We start from the raw sequence: 14,851 nt of genomic DNA, 5'->3' as shown, positions 1-14,851 counted from the left end.
GATTTTTGTTTCTTTGTGCTTGCACCTTTTGGTGTGTTTTATTTTTGAATCGGGCCTATGACAACGGGCATCAGAGCACGCTCTCTTCAGCATTGAAGTAAAAGCAACGTATCTGGTTGCTTTCCTCCTTTGTAGTATGGGAGTAATGGTTTCCCCACCTTCTTTGAACAAATATATTCACCCCTTTGAGTGTTAGTTTTGCCCCTGCAAGCTTTGGGGGTCGGATTATTTGAAGGCCTTGCTCCATGTCCCTTTGCCTTCAGAGGCATAGGTGGCAGGGACACAGCATACGGCCTTCTCATTAGCAGCGCCAACAGAAAGAACATAGTTTTAATTGTCTGAATTGGTTTTACTGTTTCGTTTGAACTTTGCGTCCTGCTGCTCTGGTTTGTAAGCACTCCGTTCTTTTGTGTTTCAGTGTGGTATCATTGCACATGATTTCAATCTATATTGTAAGCTTCCTTGGAGGAAAAAGGCAAGATATGAATCTTCTAAATAAATAAGAATGTGGGTTTGCCTGTGAAATGTTTTGGGGGAGAATTCAAATACAGGCCACTTCTTTCTGGCTCAGCTCCTTTCCCTTTGGACCTGTGCTTAAATAACTTAGTTTACTCCTGACCTTTCACAAGCATTCCACAGTAGATTATTTTTCTCATCTGGGCTATGAATAATTCGAATTCTTTCATATTCACCCAGGAGAACTGCCTGAACCCTGAAGTTGTTGAACAGATCTATAAGAGGAACCCTATTCTTCGTTACACACAGCATCCACTACATTCCCCACTCTTGCCCCTTCCCTACGGAGACATCAATCTGAACGGTAAGCAAGTCCGTCCTTTTCAGTGTGCAAAATCACTTCTGCATAAGAACCTTTGCTGCAGATACTTTCACAAAGATAAAATGACTTGGCTCTTTTACTCCCCTCAATAGAGTCCCTTCTGAAGTCTCTTCACTGACATGCTGCTGTAGTTAAATAGCAGAGGTAGTTACGGCGTGTTACTGCTGTGCTCAGCCAAGCATAGTTACCTGCCATTCTCCCTCTTCCCACTTCCCTCCATCCTCATCCATCTTTAGCAGGAATGGCCAGCATTCCTGGCTGGTATTTGTCAACAGCAGCAGTTTTTTGGATAAGAAAACACAGCTCTCCACAAAGACTCTCTACAGAAAAAGTGTCAATCAGTGCTCCTGACGAAGGATCTGACAATCCGAAACGTTGAGCCTTCTTGAACTTTTAAATAAAAACATTTTTTTTTACAAACACCAGCCTATATTTATCATCCTGTATAGCACCAGAGCTAGCCTCTCTTTCTACAGCATTAAAGCGGGAGAGGGGTGGTGTATAAATGTTGGTAGCCGGCTGCTTCGGTACCTGGTTTATTCATGCACTTCATGAGGGAAGGTTGTAGAACCAGGGAGGCTGTTGGAGCTTGGGGAAGAGGTGATTATTGCAGGAGGGGGAAATGGCTTCCCCAGTGTGGGATCAACACAGCACTGTCCAGAACCTTCTGTCTGTTAGAAGCCAGACAAAATAATCCGCTCCCAAATCTTTGACAAAATAACCAGTTCCAAGGAAAAGGGGCGGAGGGAAATGAACCAAGTAAATATCTGTGTAAAATGTATTTTAATTGTTACAAATTAATAAAAATAAAATCCCGTTTTCTGCTTACTCGGTTTTGAATTTTGTAAAACATTGCTCCAAATGCTTTGCACCATTTCAAACATATTAGTTTGATCTCTGAGCAATTTAAGTATACTTTCATGTTTCCCTTGTCTAGTTCTAAAAGACAAAGGCTACACAACTCTCCAGGATGAAGCTATCAAGATATTTAATTCTCTGCAGCAACTGGAATCTGTGTCAGATCCCGTTCCTATTATTCAGGGTATTCTCCAGACAGGACATGATTTACGGCCTCTGCGTGATGAGCTGTACTGTCAGCTCATCAAACAAACCAGCAAAGTGCCTAATCCAGGGAGCGTCGGCAATCTGTACAGCTGGCAGATCCTCACATGCATGAGCTGCATGTTTCTGCCAAGCCGTGGCATTCTCAAGTACCTGAAGTTCCACCTAAAACGGTAAGCACAGCTAGGAATGATTGCATCCAGTACAATAAAGTGTCTTGGTTGATTTCCCCCCCCACACACACACACCAATTACTGGGAGGAATGTACGTTTCTGCACCATTTTACAGTCCTACAGTTTCCAAGATTATCTCTTTGCCATGCTCTGTCATGCTAGAGTGTGATAGAGAAACAGTAGCTGTGGAACTGTAGCTGGACCCATGGGAAGGGGACAAAGGAAGGTATAGATCAAGGCTGCACAGGCTTCCTTCTCTGTGCACCTTTGGAGAACCTAGTCCTTGGGTTCAGGGTGGCACTTGTGTAGGGGGTGTAGCAGGAGGGAAGAGAAGGGGAGGGATTTGAAGGGAAATAAGGGGGAAGGTTTCCTCAAAACACTCTACAATCCTAGCCTGCTTGGGACTAAGGACTTTCTCAATGGGGCCTCATACCTTTGGAACTCCCTCCTCAGAGAGATATAGATGGCCGCATCACTGCTAGCTTTTAAAAGAAACCCTGAAGACACATTTATTCCACTCTGCATTTCATGCTTAAAAATAATTAGCTGCTAGTGGTGTGTGTGTGTTTAATTATAATTATAATGCTCACGTTTTTACAATATTGTACACTTTTTTGTGAGGACAGTGCACCCTGAAATGCAGGCTAAAATCTTTTAAATAAATTGTGAAATTTCATAAAGTAGTTTTATTTCTAGTTTAAAGGACTGATTCAGCTTCACTGAAATCTTATTGACAAAACTAGTTTTATATATTAAAATTTACTTTATTTAGCTGTAAAGGCAGGGCCTCAGGAAAGGGCCAACAGAAGCACAATGGAAAAGGGATGCTGGTAGGGGAATGGGGCTGGGGAGAGAGGGACAAGAGGCAGAGACCAAGAGGAAGGTGGAAGTAGAGAAGACAGACTCCTGCTCCCAGGACTGGAACACATGGGGACACAGGCCCAAAACCGAGGCTAGCTGAGCCACAGGTAGGGGCAGATGTTGGAGAGAGGAAAAGAGGGCAAGAAAACAGCCCAACTGGGAAGGCACCATTGTTGAGGGAGGTATCCCAGACGAGAGACATAGGCAATCACTTGCCTGGGGCTTGAGGGGACAGAGAAACTCTGAACTATGGGGAGACAGGGCCACACAAGGCAGGAACAGGGTGCAATTAACCACCATCAACTCATCTGTAAGATGAAAGAATATAAAGAAGCTTTCTGCACATCAACCTTACTTATGAGTCTGAGATTGGGTCAATTAAATAAAGTCCTAGAGCTGCCCCCAGAGTGGAGAGGGAGGTTTGTAAAGAGAGACCTCCCACCCATGTCAGTCACCCCTTGTGTTGAATGTTATCATCATGGCCTCTTGAAATGTCTCAGATCACCAAGGTTGAAACAACAACAGCAAAGGAATTGAAGCTCAGTGTTTCTCCCCACAGGGTGCATGATCAGTTTCCAGGCACAGAAATGGAAAAGTATGCCCTGTTCATTTACGAATCTCTTAAAAAGACAAAAGGCAGAGAGTTCGTGCCATCCCGGGAGGAAATCGAAGCCTTGATCAACAGACAGGAGATGACATCTACAGTCTACTGTCACGGCGGAGGATCCTGTAAGATCACCATTAACTCCCACACCACCGCCGGCGAGGTGAGAAGGTGATAGGATGGAACAAGACTTTGTTATGACAACTACAGAGGGCCATGTCTCATACCCCTTTTGCCAGAGCGATGCCTGACAAGTGAAGTGTAGAAGCAGATCCTACCTCTGCACGTCCTCTGTGAAATAGATACATACATATATTACCTTCCTGGCACTGCAGTTTCAAGCATCTTGAGAGATGCGTATATCTCCCAAAAGTGCACCTTTGTCTCCATGGAAGTAATCTTGAGATAGCAGTCTATGAGCTTGGCCTGGATTACTCAGTTTGAGTTGTGTTGAGTGGATGGTCAAGCTTTTTTGCACAGGGAGTTTGATTTTGTGGACTTTTGATCTGTGGCTTTTTAACAGCCATACAGTTTTGATCTGCAATCTGTCTTGAGAGGTATAGAAGCATATGGTATTTGTGAATGTTGCCTGTTTTCCTTTGTAGAGGGCAGTACTGGAAGAGCCCTAATGACTTTGATTTGTGCAGACTTGCAAGCCACAGGGCAGGACCAAATGTTCCAAATCTGAGGAACAATAACAGGGAGAGAGAAAAATATCGTGAAGAAGCTGTGACAGTAATTTGCTTTAGAACTCCCCCTAGTTGTACTTGCGTTTTTGTTAATTATACTGTGCGGTGTTATGATTATGAGGTACACTTCACTGGGTACTTTTAGTAGAAGAACAGGATATAAATATTATTATTATAGTGTTCTCATTATTGGTAACCTTGATGCAGAATTACAAGTTGTGGGACATTCTTGAGGGTAAAAAAAGGAAATCTGCAGTTCAGCATGTGCCTGACCAACTTCAAATTGCAAAATCTACAATCTAAGAACACTTTGTCAAGAAAGAACTTGCAGTAAAACTAATTTAAAATGTTGACTTTTGAAAGATAAAAAGGAAAGCAGTTAAAGTGAGCAAATGGTTTAGGATCAAAAGGACACCATCTACCAGACCCAACATTTTCTAATTCTAACCTTGCCTTCATTTTCTGTTAATTGATGTTATTACCTTCTAAGATCTAACGGTCTTTGTTTTGTCCCATTTTGTTTTTGTCCACTAGGTTGTTGAAAAGTTAATTCGAGGCCTGGCCATGGAAGATAGCAGAAATATGTTTGCTTTGTTTGAATACAATGGAACTACAGATAAAGCCATTGAAAGCAGGACTGTTGTGGCTGATGTCTTGGCAAAGTTTGAAAAGTGAGTGTGCCTCTCCTAATAAGTAAGCAATTAAAATCCCTAGCAGCAGCTTTCTGAATTTCCTTTTCTCAAATCAATAGCATCATTTTCCTCCCCCAAAAAAAGGATTAATGAAGCGCTTGTACGCCTGTAGATGATTTCATCGCCCTTCACTGTGGTACTTGTGTTCTGCTATCCTAAAATTTCCTCTCTCATCCCTTCCCAACAGTCACCCTCCCCAACTGGATTTTGGCTCTACTCCGGACCTTTTCTTCTTTAGGATTTCCCACAACTGGTACATCTACGCCGGTGGTACCAAACGTGGGGTGCACTAGTGCAGGCAGAGTTCCAAGGCAACCTTGGATGACAGGGAACCCACGTTGCCAGTAGCTTCTTAAAACTCATCCATGCAGAGCTCTTCCAGCCTTGCTTCAGATGTTGGAGTAAAGCTGGTTATAGCAGCAGTGGTAAATTATAGAAAAGGCTACCAGAATTTTCTCCTTCTCAATTCCTCAGCAGCCCTGTGCTACGTTTGCTACAGGGTGGTGGGCCATTCATCTTAAACACACCTTCAGTTTTTACATTTCAATACCCAATAAATGTATTTGTTTCCTCTGGAGCTTTTACTCAGCACTTACATTTTTTGTTTGAGTTTCTATTTCCTAAACAGCAAGTGCAACCCAAAAACTTGCTCACTTGACTATCAGCTGCTCTGAGGTTACATCTGCAATACCTGATCTCATATCATTGCACCTTTCTGAAGGAAAAAAAGAAAAAGAGCATTAGAGAGGCTGCCAGTTTGAATCCTTCTCCCTGATGTTTTAGTGTATTTTCTGCTTAGGGAGCATTCAAAATTGCAATTCTCACCCTCGGGTACAGCCTGAAGTGGTACTTGGACCCACACTGATGTTACATCCAGGCTCTTAATATTTTACATTGGCCAGGTCCGGATGTAATGATAAGCCAGAATTGCTGACCATTCTGGCTTATTGTCCATGAACAGCATGCTGGTCCACACTGCCAGATCATCCCCTCTTGGCTCCTCTCGCCAACTGAACTAATCAGAAACTAACAAGGAAACAAATGTTTCCAATTATATCCAAATCCAGACTCTGAGTTGTTGTCCTCTTAACAAACCAGGAACAGGAAACCAACTTCAAATGCTGGCTTCAGACTCTGGTTTATTTAGGGCAGTGGCAAACTATTATTTATTTATTTATTGCATATTTATACCACCCAATAGCCGAAGCTGGGCTCAAACCTAACAGGAAGCTTTGGCTTTCTTGCTTATGGAGTAGGAGCAACTGGACAGTAAGCACCACGTGGTGCTCATGAACGATATGTGCAAATGCAGCCATTGACGTGGTAATTTGGATTTTAGCCAACCGTTTATTCCAAATAGCAGAGGAAGTTGGGGGGGGGTCTAGTCTTATATACAGTTTTTATTGTCGATTTGAGAGAATTTGATTCTTTAAACTCAAACTGCACTTACACTTTTTCAGGCTTGGTGCTGCTTCAGAAGGAGATACTATGGCGTGGAAATTTTACTTCAAGCTCTACTGCTTCCTGGACACTGAGCACGTGCCAAAAGACAGTGTGGAATTCGCATTCATGTTTGAGCAGGTAAAGAATGGGAATAAGGTTTGGTTTTATACTTTGGGGAAGAGTAAGAGATTATTATTTTTTAAAAAAAATCCTATGTCATGATTACTGTTAGTTTTACCCTACCCTGTGCCTGCTTACCCTACCCTGTGCCTGTTTGCATTCTCTTCCCCTCCTTATTGTTTTATTATGATTTTATTAGAATGTAAGCCTATGCGGCAGGGTCTTGCTATTTACTGTTTTACTCTGTACAGCACCATGTACATTGATGGTGCTATATATAATAATAATAATAATAATAATAATAATAATAATAATAATAATAATGGGGGAACCTGTAACCATTCACTGTGCTGCCTCAGCCTGATGAGAGTTGGAGTTCTGCAACATCTGGAAGTCTGCAGATTCCCCTCCCATGACATATACCATTCAAATCAAAGAGGCAGGTGAGAGCTACTGAAGAAGCAATTTAAAAGTGGTGCCTACATTTGCCTATTCCCAGAGGCAGTCCTGCCATAGGGGCAAAATGAAGCAGTTGCCTCATGTCACATTTTGTGTACCTTTAATGGGGGTAGAGTAGGAAAAAGTCAGACTTAGTCCATAGGGACAATCCATCAGGAAGTTCAGGAACTTGTACTGCTCCAGTTCATTTTAGTAAGACTAGCATTGGAGAAATCCCCAGTAGATTCTGTCCTATATTAACTACTTGGTCATGGATGCTATTTGAATTTTCTGCATCAGAGGCTGAAATACACTGGGGACAACTCATTCCTAGTTCACTTATTTCTACTTTTGAAAAAGCTACTTTCAAATATTCCGTTAACGCCTGATAAAATAATGATAATTTAAACTCTGTAGTTCTGTCAACCGTTTACTTCTGATAATTCTCCGTTTTGATAAACTGATGCATCCCTCTTTGATTTTCCTTGTCTGACTTAAATACACATCTTCATCTGCCCCACCTTATTAGAATCTGTGGGGTTTTGTATGTGTAGAGCTCCCCACAACACAAACAAACGGAGATTCAAAACTGCAACTTTATGGTCATTTTCAGTATCTCCTCAGTACCTTATAATCAAGATCAAAACATGGTTTAAGAGCCTGCTTAGTAAACTGATTTTAAACCCAAAGTGCCTTTTCCTCATGTTTTAATATCCTGATTAGTAAATCAACATTAAATCAGATTTCCCCATTGTCGATGTAAAAGGGAACTCCTGGTTCAGATAAACCAGGGTGGGGTCTACACCAGCCATTTATTGCAGGATTGTATTTCAGTCATCACTAACGGGGCACATGACATTCACTTGCTCCCGCAGTGATCTTGGTTCCACATCTCATTTATTCTGGAATATCCCTTACTCCTTCTGTTGCAGTTTCTCCCCCTTTCTCACTTCCATTCTGATGGACATGTGTGGTGCCCGCCCCCCTTTGTGATGTTGTTGCTGTTCATCGCGAGTTGCAGGCTCAGCGAACAGCCAATCAGCTGTGTGGGAGTGGACCTGTCCGCCATTTCCACCACATTTTTTTATGGGTATTGGCGTGTTTCATTGCTGAATGGTGTGGGTTTTTTTAATACAACCATAGCTTTGCACTGGAGTGCATATTCATCGGAGTTCGTATGCCCCTATATCAGTGGTTCTCAACCTTCCTAATGCCACGACCCTTTAATACAGTTCCTCATGTTGTGGTGACCCCCAACCATAAAATTATTTTCGTTCTTCTCTACACGATCCATTGTCATGGGATGGTTTGCTAATGAAAATAATACATAACAATAGCTTTAATAAAACAAAAGGTGATACATGACATAGTTCAGTCAATACAGTTTCCTAAGACCATCGGAAATATGTGTTTTCCGATGGTCTTAGGCGACCCCTGTGAAAGGGTCGTTCGACCCCCAAAGGGGTCCCGACCCACAGGTTGAGAACCGCTGCCCTATATGTTCCTGTGCATCTGTGCTTGTGCGCATGCCTCACAACTCATTAAAAAAAACCACATCTGCCCCATAGACAGGTGTGATACGGCACTGTGCAATGTTGGCAAGTGCAGTTGTACACGTCGTCTGCCTAGCGCTGCTCACTTCTACCGATACACATGTGGAAGCAGGGCACACACGCTCCTGCAACGGCACTCCTGTAATTGCAGTCAATATCACTTGCGTGTGCCCTGTGAGTGGAGATCACTGAAATGGGGAACATGCGGAAGCATCCTTTTTCCGTAGCAAAAGGGCTGCAGGTTTAGATTATCCCCGTGACTGAAGCAGTCAAGTTTGGGGGAGGAGGCAAGCAAGTGTAATGCTTATTTCTGGCTTCCTGAACCATTGCTTAGGAAGTCAGGATCATTTCATAAGAACATAAATAGAGCCCAGACACAAGGCCTGTCTAGTCCAGTATTCTGTTTCCCACAGTGACCTACTAGCCTTTTCTGGTGACTTGTATTCAGAAGCATTCCCCCCCTGATCCTGGAGATCAGTACATAGCCATCATGACTAGGAGATGTTGATAGCCTCATCCTCCATGAATTTCTCTAATCTTTGTTTAAAGCCTACGCTGATGGGCATCTCCACATCTTGTGGAAGTGAATTCCATAGCTTAACCATGTGCTGTTCCCTATGTCTTATGCCGATCAGTTGCTTTGACTATTAATAGAAATTACTTGTAGCAATATTAGCTCATAGTTGATCAGTTATCCTTTTAGTTCCTTAGTCACTGTTTCTTGCTTAGTAGTGTAACCTGGATAGGAGTCCTGCTGTTTAAAGTACAATACAACCAAGCACCAACAAAAATTAAAGTGAAAAATATTAAAATAACTCCTTGCATCTTTGGGGGGCAAGAAACACTCCTCGGTGTTGCAATGGGTCACACACACACACACACCCAATAACCTTGCCTTTAAACCTGCAGACAGGCACAGTTCATTTCACAATTTCATCTGCAGTTATTTATAAAGAAGCCAGCTACTTGGAGAAGAGGCTGCTTGGCTGCCCTCTGGTGGCTCTCACCATTTGAGCACTCTTCTGTTCTGCCAAGAGTAGTAACCTAGCTAGAAGAACTTCAGCTGGTACAACAACCTCACCCATTCCTGGATAAGGATAGGCTAGACACTGTAGTCCATGCACTGGTAACAGCTCAATTAGGCTACTGAAATGCACTCTATGTGGGGATGCTATTGTGCTTGGTTCAGAAGCTGCAACTAATGCATAATGCAGGAGGTAGGATGCTCAGTGGGGCACCCAGCTATGTACACACTACAGCTGTGATAAAAAAAAATGCATTAGCTGCCTATTCAAGGTTTTGTTGTTGCCATACAAATCCCTAAGTAACTTGAGACCAGGACACCTAGCGGACTGCCTTCCCCTATATAAACCCAGCCAACCTCTAAGATCCTCAGAGGAGGCCTTGATGGCTATTGTTAGGTGTCAACATTCTGTTGGTTGTACATCTCGAAAGCTGGCTTTCTCAATAGTGGCACCTATTCTCTGGAACATAGTTCCACGTACAGTTCGGGAGTCAGGAAATGTGGTGTGTTTAAAACATCTTCTGAAAATGTACTTATTTAGGCAAGCTTTCCCTGGTTTATAATGGAATGTCATGATTCTGCTCCATTTTACTTTTCTGTTTTTATTGTGTTGTTATTGTTGTTGTTGAAAGGGGAAAAGTTTTCATGTACTACAGTGATTTAAAAAAAAAAAAGTGAGCCGCTGAGAGATTTTACTCTATTAAGTGGTATACAAATATTACTAATAAATAAGTGTACAACTATTGCACATACATATATACACATACACACACAGAAATTATTATTTAATTAATTAGAATAATAATTTATATTTCACATTCAAGTGTTCAAAACACTTCACATATACTTCCGTGTTGTAATCTTTACAACAATCCAGTGAGACAAATATTCTTACTTTCATGTTTTAGATGGGGAGGGAGGTCTGAGGAAAGCAGTGGCTTGCTTAAGATCATCTTGGAGCGTTTATGACAGAGACAAGATTCAAACCAGGGACTTCCTGATTCATAGCTCTGTCTCTTTACTGTGCTACACCAGCAAATTTAGAATTCAGGATGTTGCAATCATATACCTGTAAAGGTATTGCTGTTCTTTCCTTTAGGCACATGAAGCTGTGATTCGAGGACATTATCCAGCTCCAGAAGAAACGCTCCAGGTCCTTGCTGCCTTGCGGCTCCAATACCTGCAAGGAGACTATACTTCGTCCAATATCACTGTGCCAGAAATGGAAGAAGTCTATCCGTTGCAGAGGCTGAAATCCCATATTATCCAGTCCACTAAAATGTTCACTCCAGCAGAGAGGTTGGAGAGGAAGCGGGCCAACTTTCTGGAAGGAACACTGAGGAGGAGTTTCCGCAGCAGTTCTATCAGCAAGCAGAAGATGGAAGAGGATCAAATGGTTGATATGTGGGTTAAAGAAGAGATTTCTGCAGCCAGGACTAGTGTGATTGATAAATGGAAAAAAATGCAGGGAATGAATCAAGAACAAGCAATGGCTAAATACATGAGTTTGATTAAGGAATGGCCTGGCTATGGGTCAACACTCTTTGACGTAGAGGTGAGCATACCAGCGTTCTGCTATCCGTCTTGGCAGCATAATTATGGACGAAGGAAGTACAGCTAAACTTACAATGTATAGTATGCAACATGTTAAGATAGCTCCTATTATAACAGTCCACCCATTTACAAGTCTGTCTTGCCAGTTCCTGAACTGTTTGCTAGCTTGTGTGGGAGAGCTTTGAATGGAAACCTGAGAAAAGGGAAAAGTACATAGTGGCAACATTTCACCAGAGAGAGAGAGAGAGAGAGAATACCCAAATGCCCCTTCAGCCTTGGGAACTGCATGGGGGAATATCAGTCCTTACCCTGTTATAAGGAGTCATCAGGACCTTTGTGACATCATCCACTACTACTTTAAGCTATACCCACCTCTCAGATCATACCCACCTCATTAAGGAAAACAGCAAAGACTGCTGTGCGTAAGAGGCCTGGAAACGGAATAGTCAAATATCAATATATACAACCAGTATGTACACATCCACTCAGGTACAGTCCATCTTATGACCACATTTCCACACATTTCAACCATGGTGCCTTTTTGTACAGTAGCATTAGTAGGTATCCCTACCACAAACTTAAGTGCAGGTGGAAAAAAAATATTAAGAACTGCTAATCATGGAAAAATGGCAAGCAGAAAGAAATAGCTAGGTAACACTGATCATGGCTATAAAAAATAAAGATTGTAGGGAGGCGGATTTGGCATTAATTTCAGAGGCTAGAGGATCTGCCTGTGCAAGGAACTGGTTTTGTTGACATTTTCAAATCTAGCATTTCATAAGAGGTTCATAATAAGCAGTCACTCCAATACTAACCAATAGGAGTCCCATTGTGTACAAAAGTGAAAGTGTTGATTTTGAAACACAATGCCAGATTTCTCATTTGATAGGTTTAGGCAGGTTACTCCCATAGTCTACGTCACTAAACAAAAATGCAAGACTAAACAAGAAAAGAATTGTAACGTACACTGTATACTAGAAAGTGCTATAGGAATAATCACGTTTAATTGCTTTGGGGGATCACAGTGGTATTCAGTCATTGATTATGTACATTTTCTACCATTTGCCTTGACATTTTATGTGTTTTTCCCCTCTCTCCAGTGTAAAGAAGGCGGCTTCCCTCAAGAGCTTTGGCTGGGCGTTAGTGCTGATGCTATTTCTGTCTACAAGCGTGGAGAAGGCAGGCCTTTAGAAGTGTTTCAGTATGAACACATCCTCTCCTTTGGTGCTCCCCTTGCTAACCTCTACAAGATTGTTGTGGATGAGAGAGAGCTGCTTTTTGGAACCAGTGAGGTGAGAGAGGATCGAAATGGAACCCCTTTTTTTGCTGCCCTGTTCCTTTATCTTTTTATTTTCATTTTTGGTGGGTGTGTATAGAAAGGATGAATAAACTCAACCCACAATGCCAGTATTAAGAAGTAGGAAGTCTTCTATTATTTTGTTGTCTCCATAATTTCACATAGAGATTAAAGATTTAGGCTGCAAGCCTATGCATGTTTACATGGAAGTAAGCCTCATTGACCTCAGAGGGATTTCCAAGTAAGCATGCTTAAGATTGAACTGTTGATGTTAAACTTACGATAGCTTGCTCTAGTATTTGCTTTAGTGGCTAAAAAAAAGTGTGTGTGTGTGTGTGTCTTCTCTCTTCTTCAAAAAGTTCTGATCTATATATCATTTTCAGGGAACTTTATTCAACTCAGCAAGTCTTATCTTCAAGTAAAAATAATAGGTTGGGCTGAAACTGCATTGTTTTTCTTCAGTACTGAAAATATATACTTGCAATTGTCTTTAGTTTGGTTGTTTTTAAAAAGCTGGAAAGTGTTCAAAGACTGTACACAATTGGAATACCTAGTACAGAGAAGGTGTAGTACTATGTTCTTGATGTGTAAGTATTGACACCTCAGTCTCACAACTCATTAGGTAGTTCCTTGCCTTTGTTCTGTTGATTTCAATGAAAATCTAAAGGCTTGTTATATTCAACAAAATTTAAGTGTGAGTAACTAGGCTGCATTAAAGCCCAACTGACTTCTGTGACAGTTCATAAAATAAAAGCCAATTTAAAAGAAATGTGGTACAGCCTTTCCTGGACTATACCACATCACCCCAAAGTTGGGAAAATCTCATATTTGCATGCTGTCCACAACACAGATAAATCAGTTAAAGTGTGCATTAACCAGTTTTGTATTGTTGCTATATTGTTTTGCTAGGTTGTTGACATCGCTAAATTGATGAAAGCCTATATCAGCATGATTGTGAAAAAACGTTACAGCACCTCTCGATCAGTGAGTAGTCATGGAAGTCAAGGCAGCTCCAGGTGAAGCTAGAGAATATGCCTTATTCTGCCTTTACTATTGGAACATATCACTGCCAACCCGTTGCTTTCTCCAAAAATGATGATTGGAGGCATCTCCCAAGCTACAAACAAATCCAGGATTCTAGGACAACCTTCACTCAACACACGATATTCAGCAAGCTTAGATAAATATAACATCCACTTGAATCGTCTCATACTAAATGTGTTGGCTAGGATACTTCAAGCCTTCCAAAGCTCTGTTACCTCTAGATATCATACTGTATGCCTTAAAACACTGTTTTCCAAGCAGTACAAAGTGCCTTAAAATGTTTAAAACCAACTTGCATTGATCTATATTGTATTATCAGAGGAGTTGTGTTTTTTAATAAACCACTTAGCGTATTACGGGAGCGTAAATTCAGCCATCTTGCACTAACCAACCGGCTGGTTCATGCATGAGGAAGAAAGGAAGCATCTTTCTTGGAATGCTGCAGGCGGCTTTCCATGTGGACTTAATCGGCAATGTTGTGTTCTCTTCCTGCTCTTCTTTTCATATGGGTGCATGCGTATGATCCAGGTCAACTTCTAACTTTATTCCACGTTTCACAACCTTAAAATTAAAAGGGAATAATAATGTGCAATGGTGTAAACAGTCTTTCTGTACATTTTAATAGTCCAGAGCTATAGTTGTCCCAATTTTAGAGTTTGTTTATAAGCCAGTTTTATTTACAAATTGGGGGGGGGGGGGCATTAAAATGTATTTTCTTCTAGAGAGGGATTTTCCATGCATTGTCTGCATTTCTGTATCTGCTGTACTGTAGATAATACATGTAGCTGAAAGAAACTGTATTTATAGACTGTCCTTAATATGGAAATGCCATTATCAGCACAATATTCAATCACTTGTCTTCAGTTCATAAAGTTGTTTTTTTAAGGTATTAAACATTTCTTTTAAAAATATTTATCTCATGAGTTTGTAATATGCTCGTTGGAACTTGCCAACTACAACCCATACTAAAAAGAAACAAGTGATTTATACAGAAAAAGTACGAACTATTTTACCTAGAGCTAATGGTTAGTCCTTGACAAAAGAAAAGAATGGTAACAGACAGTGGAAAAGCAGGCCATGGACTCCCAACCTTGCATTGGAAAACTCTGACGTATGCTAAAGAAATGGATTACTAGCCTTGAGTAGTAGAGGAAGCAAGAAAACGATAGTGGCATCCTATGGGCCAGTTCACACATACTTGAAGCATGTAGCTTCTACATGTAGTAGAATGCACAACAACTCTTGGCCTTGCATGTGCCTTCCTCTAATCATGTGTGACTTGCAACATTGGTAAGAGTGCCTTCTCCCTCACCACCCTGCTTGGGCACTGAGATCATCAGATGAGACACTCCTATTTGTTTTCACGTGGACCTATAATCTATTTGGAGTCCACTCGGAGTAGAGCCTTAGTGTATCGGTTCCCTCTTTATGGAGGTCCCTGCATGTTGATGTTAGGCA

The 14,851-nt window shown here is 41.4% G+C and overlaps 1 protein-coding gene across 1 annotated transcript in view; it reads left to right on the top strand.

Moving 5' to 3' along the window:
- Positions 1-14,260, top strand: part of MYO10 (myosin X) — a 185,236-nt gene extending 170,976 nt beyond the window's left edge. Inside the window, exons 34-41 of the mRNA XM_063130250.1 lie at positions 697-820; positions 1,776-2,073; positions 3,495-3,702; positions 4,763-4,899; positions 6,381-6,501; positions 10,598-11,053; positions 12,153-12,344; positions 13,259-14,260. Of these exons, the coding sequence (XP_062986320.1) occupies positions 697-820; positions 1,776-2,073; positions 3,495-3,702; positions 4,763-4,899; positions 6,381-6,501; positions 10,598-11,053; positions 12,153-12,344; positions 13,259-13,369 (1,647 nt within the window). The 3' untranslated portion in view covers positions 13,370-14,260. The remainder of the gene's footprint in view (positions 1-696; positions 821-1,775; positions 2,074-3,494; positions 3,703-4,762; positions 4,900-6,380; positions 6,502-10,597; positions 11,054-12,152; positions 12,345-13,258) is intronic.
- Positions 14,261-14,851: the final 591 nt, after the last annotated feature.

The sequence above is a fragment of the Elgaria multicarinata genome, chromosome 7, assembly GCF_023053635.1.
Source record: "Elgaria multicarinata webbii isolate HBS135686 ecotype San Diego chromosome 7, rElgMul1.1.pri, whole genome shotgun sequence".
NCBI classification, from domain to species: domain Eukaryota; kingdom Metazoa; phylum Chordata; class Lepidosauria; order Squamata; family Anguidae; genus Elgaria; species Elgaria multicarinata.
The sequence above is the reverse complement of the archived record's forward strand: the minus strand, read 5'-3'. Positions and strand labels throughout refer to the sequence as shown.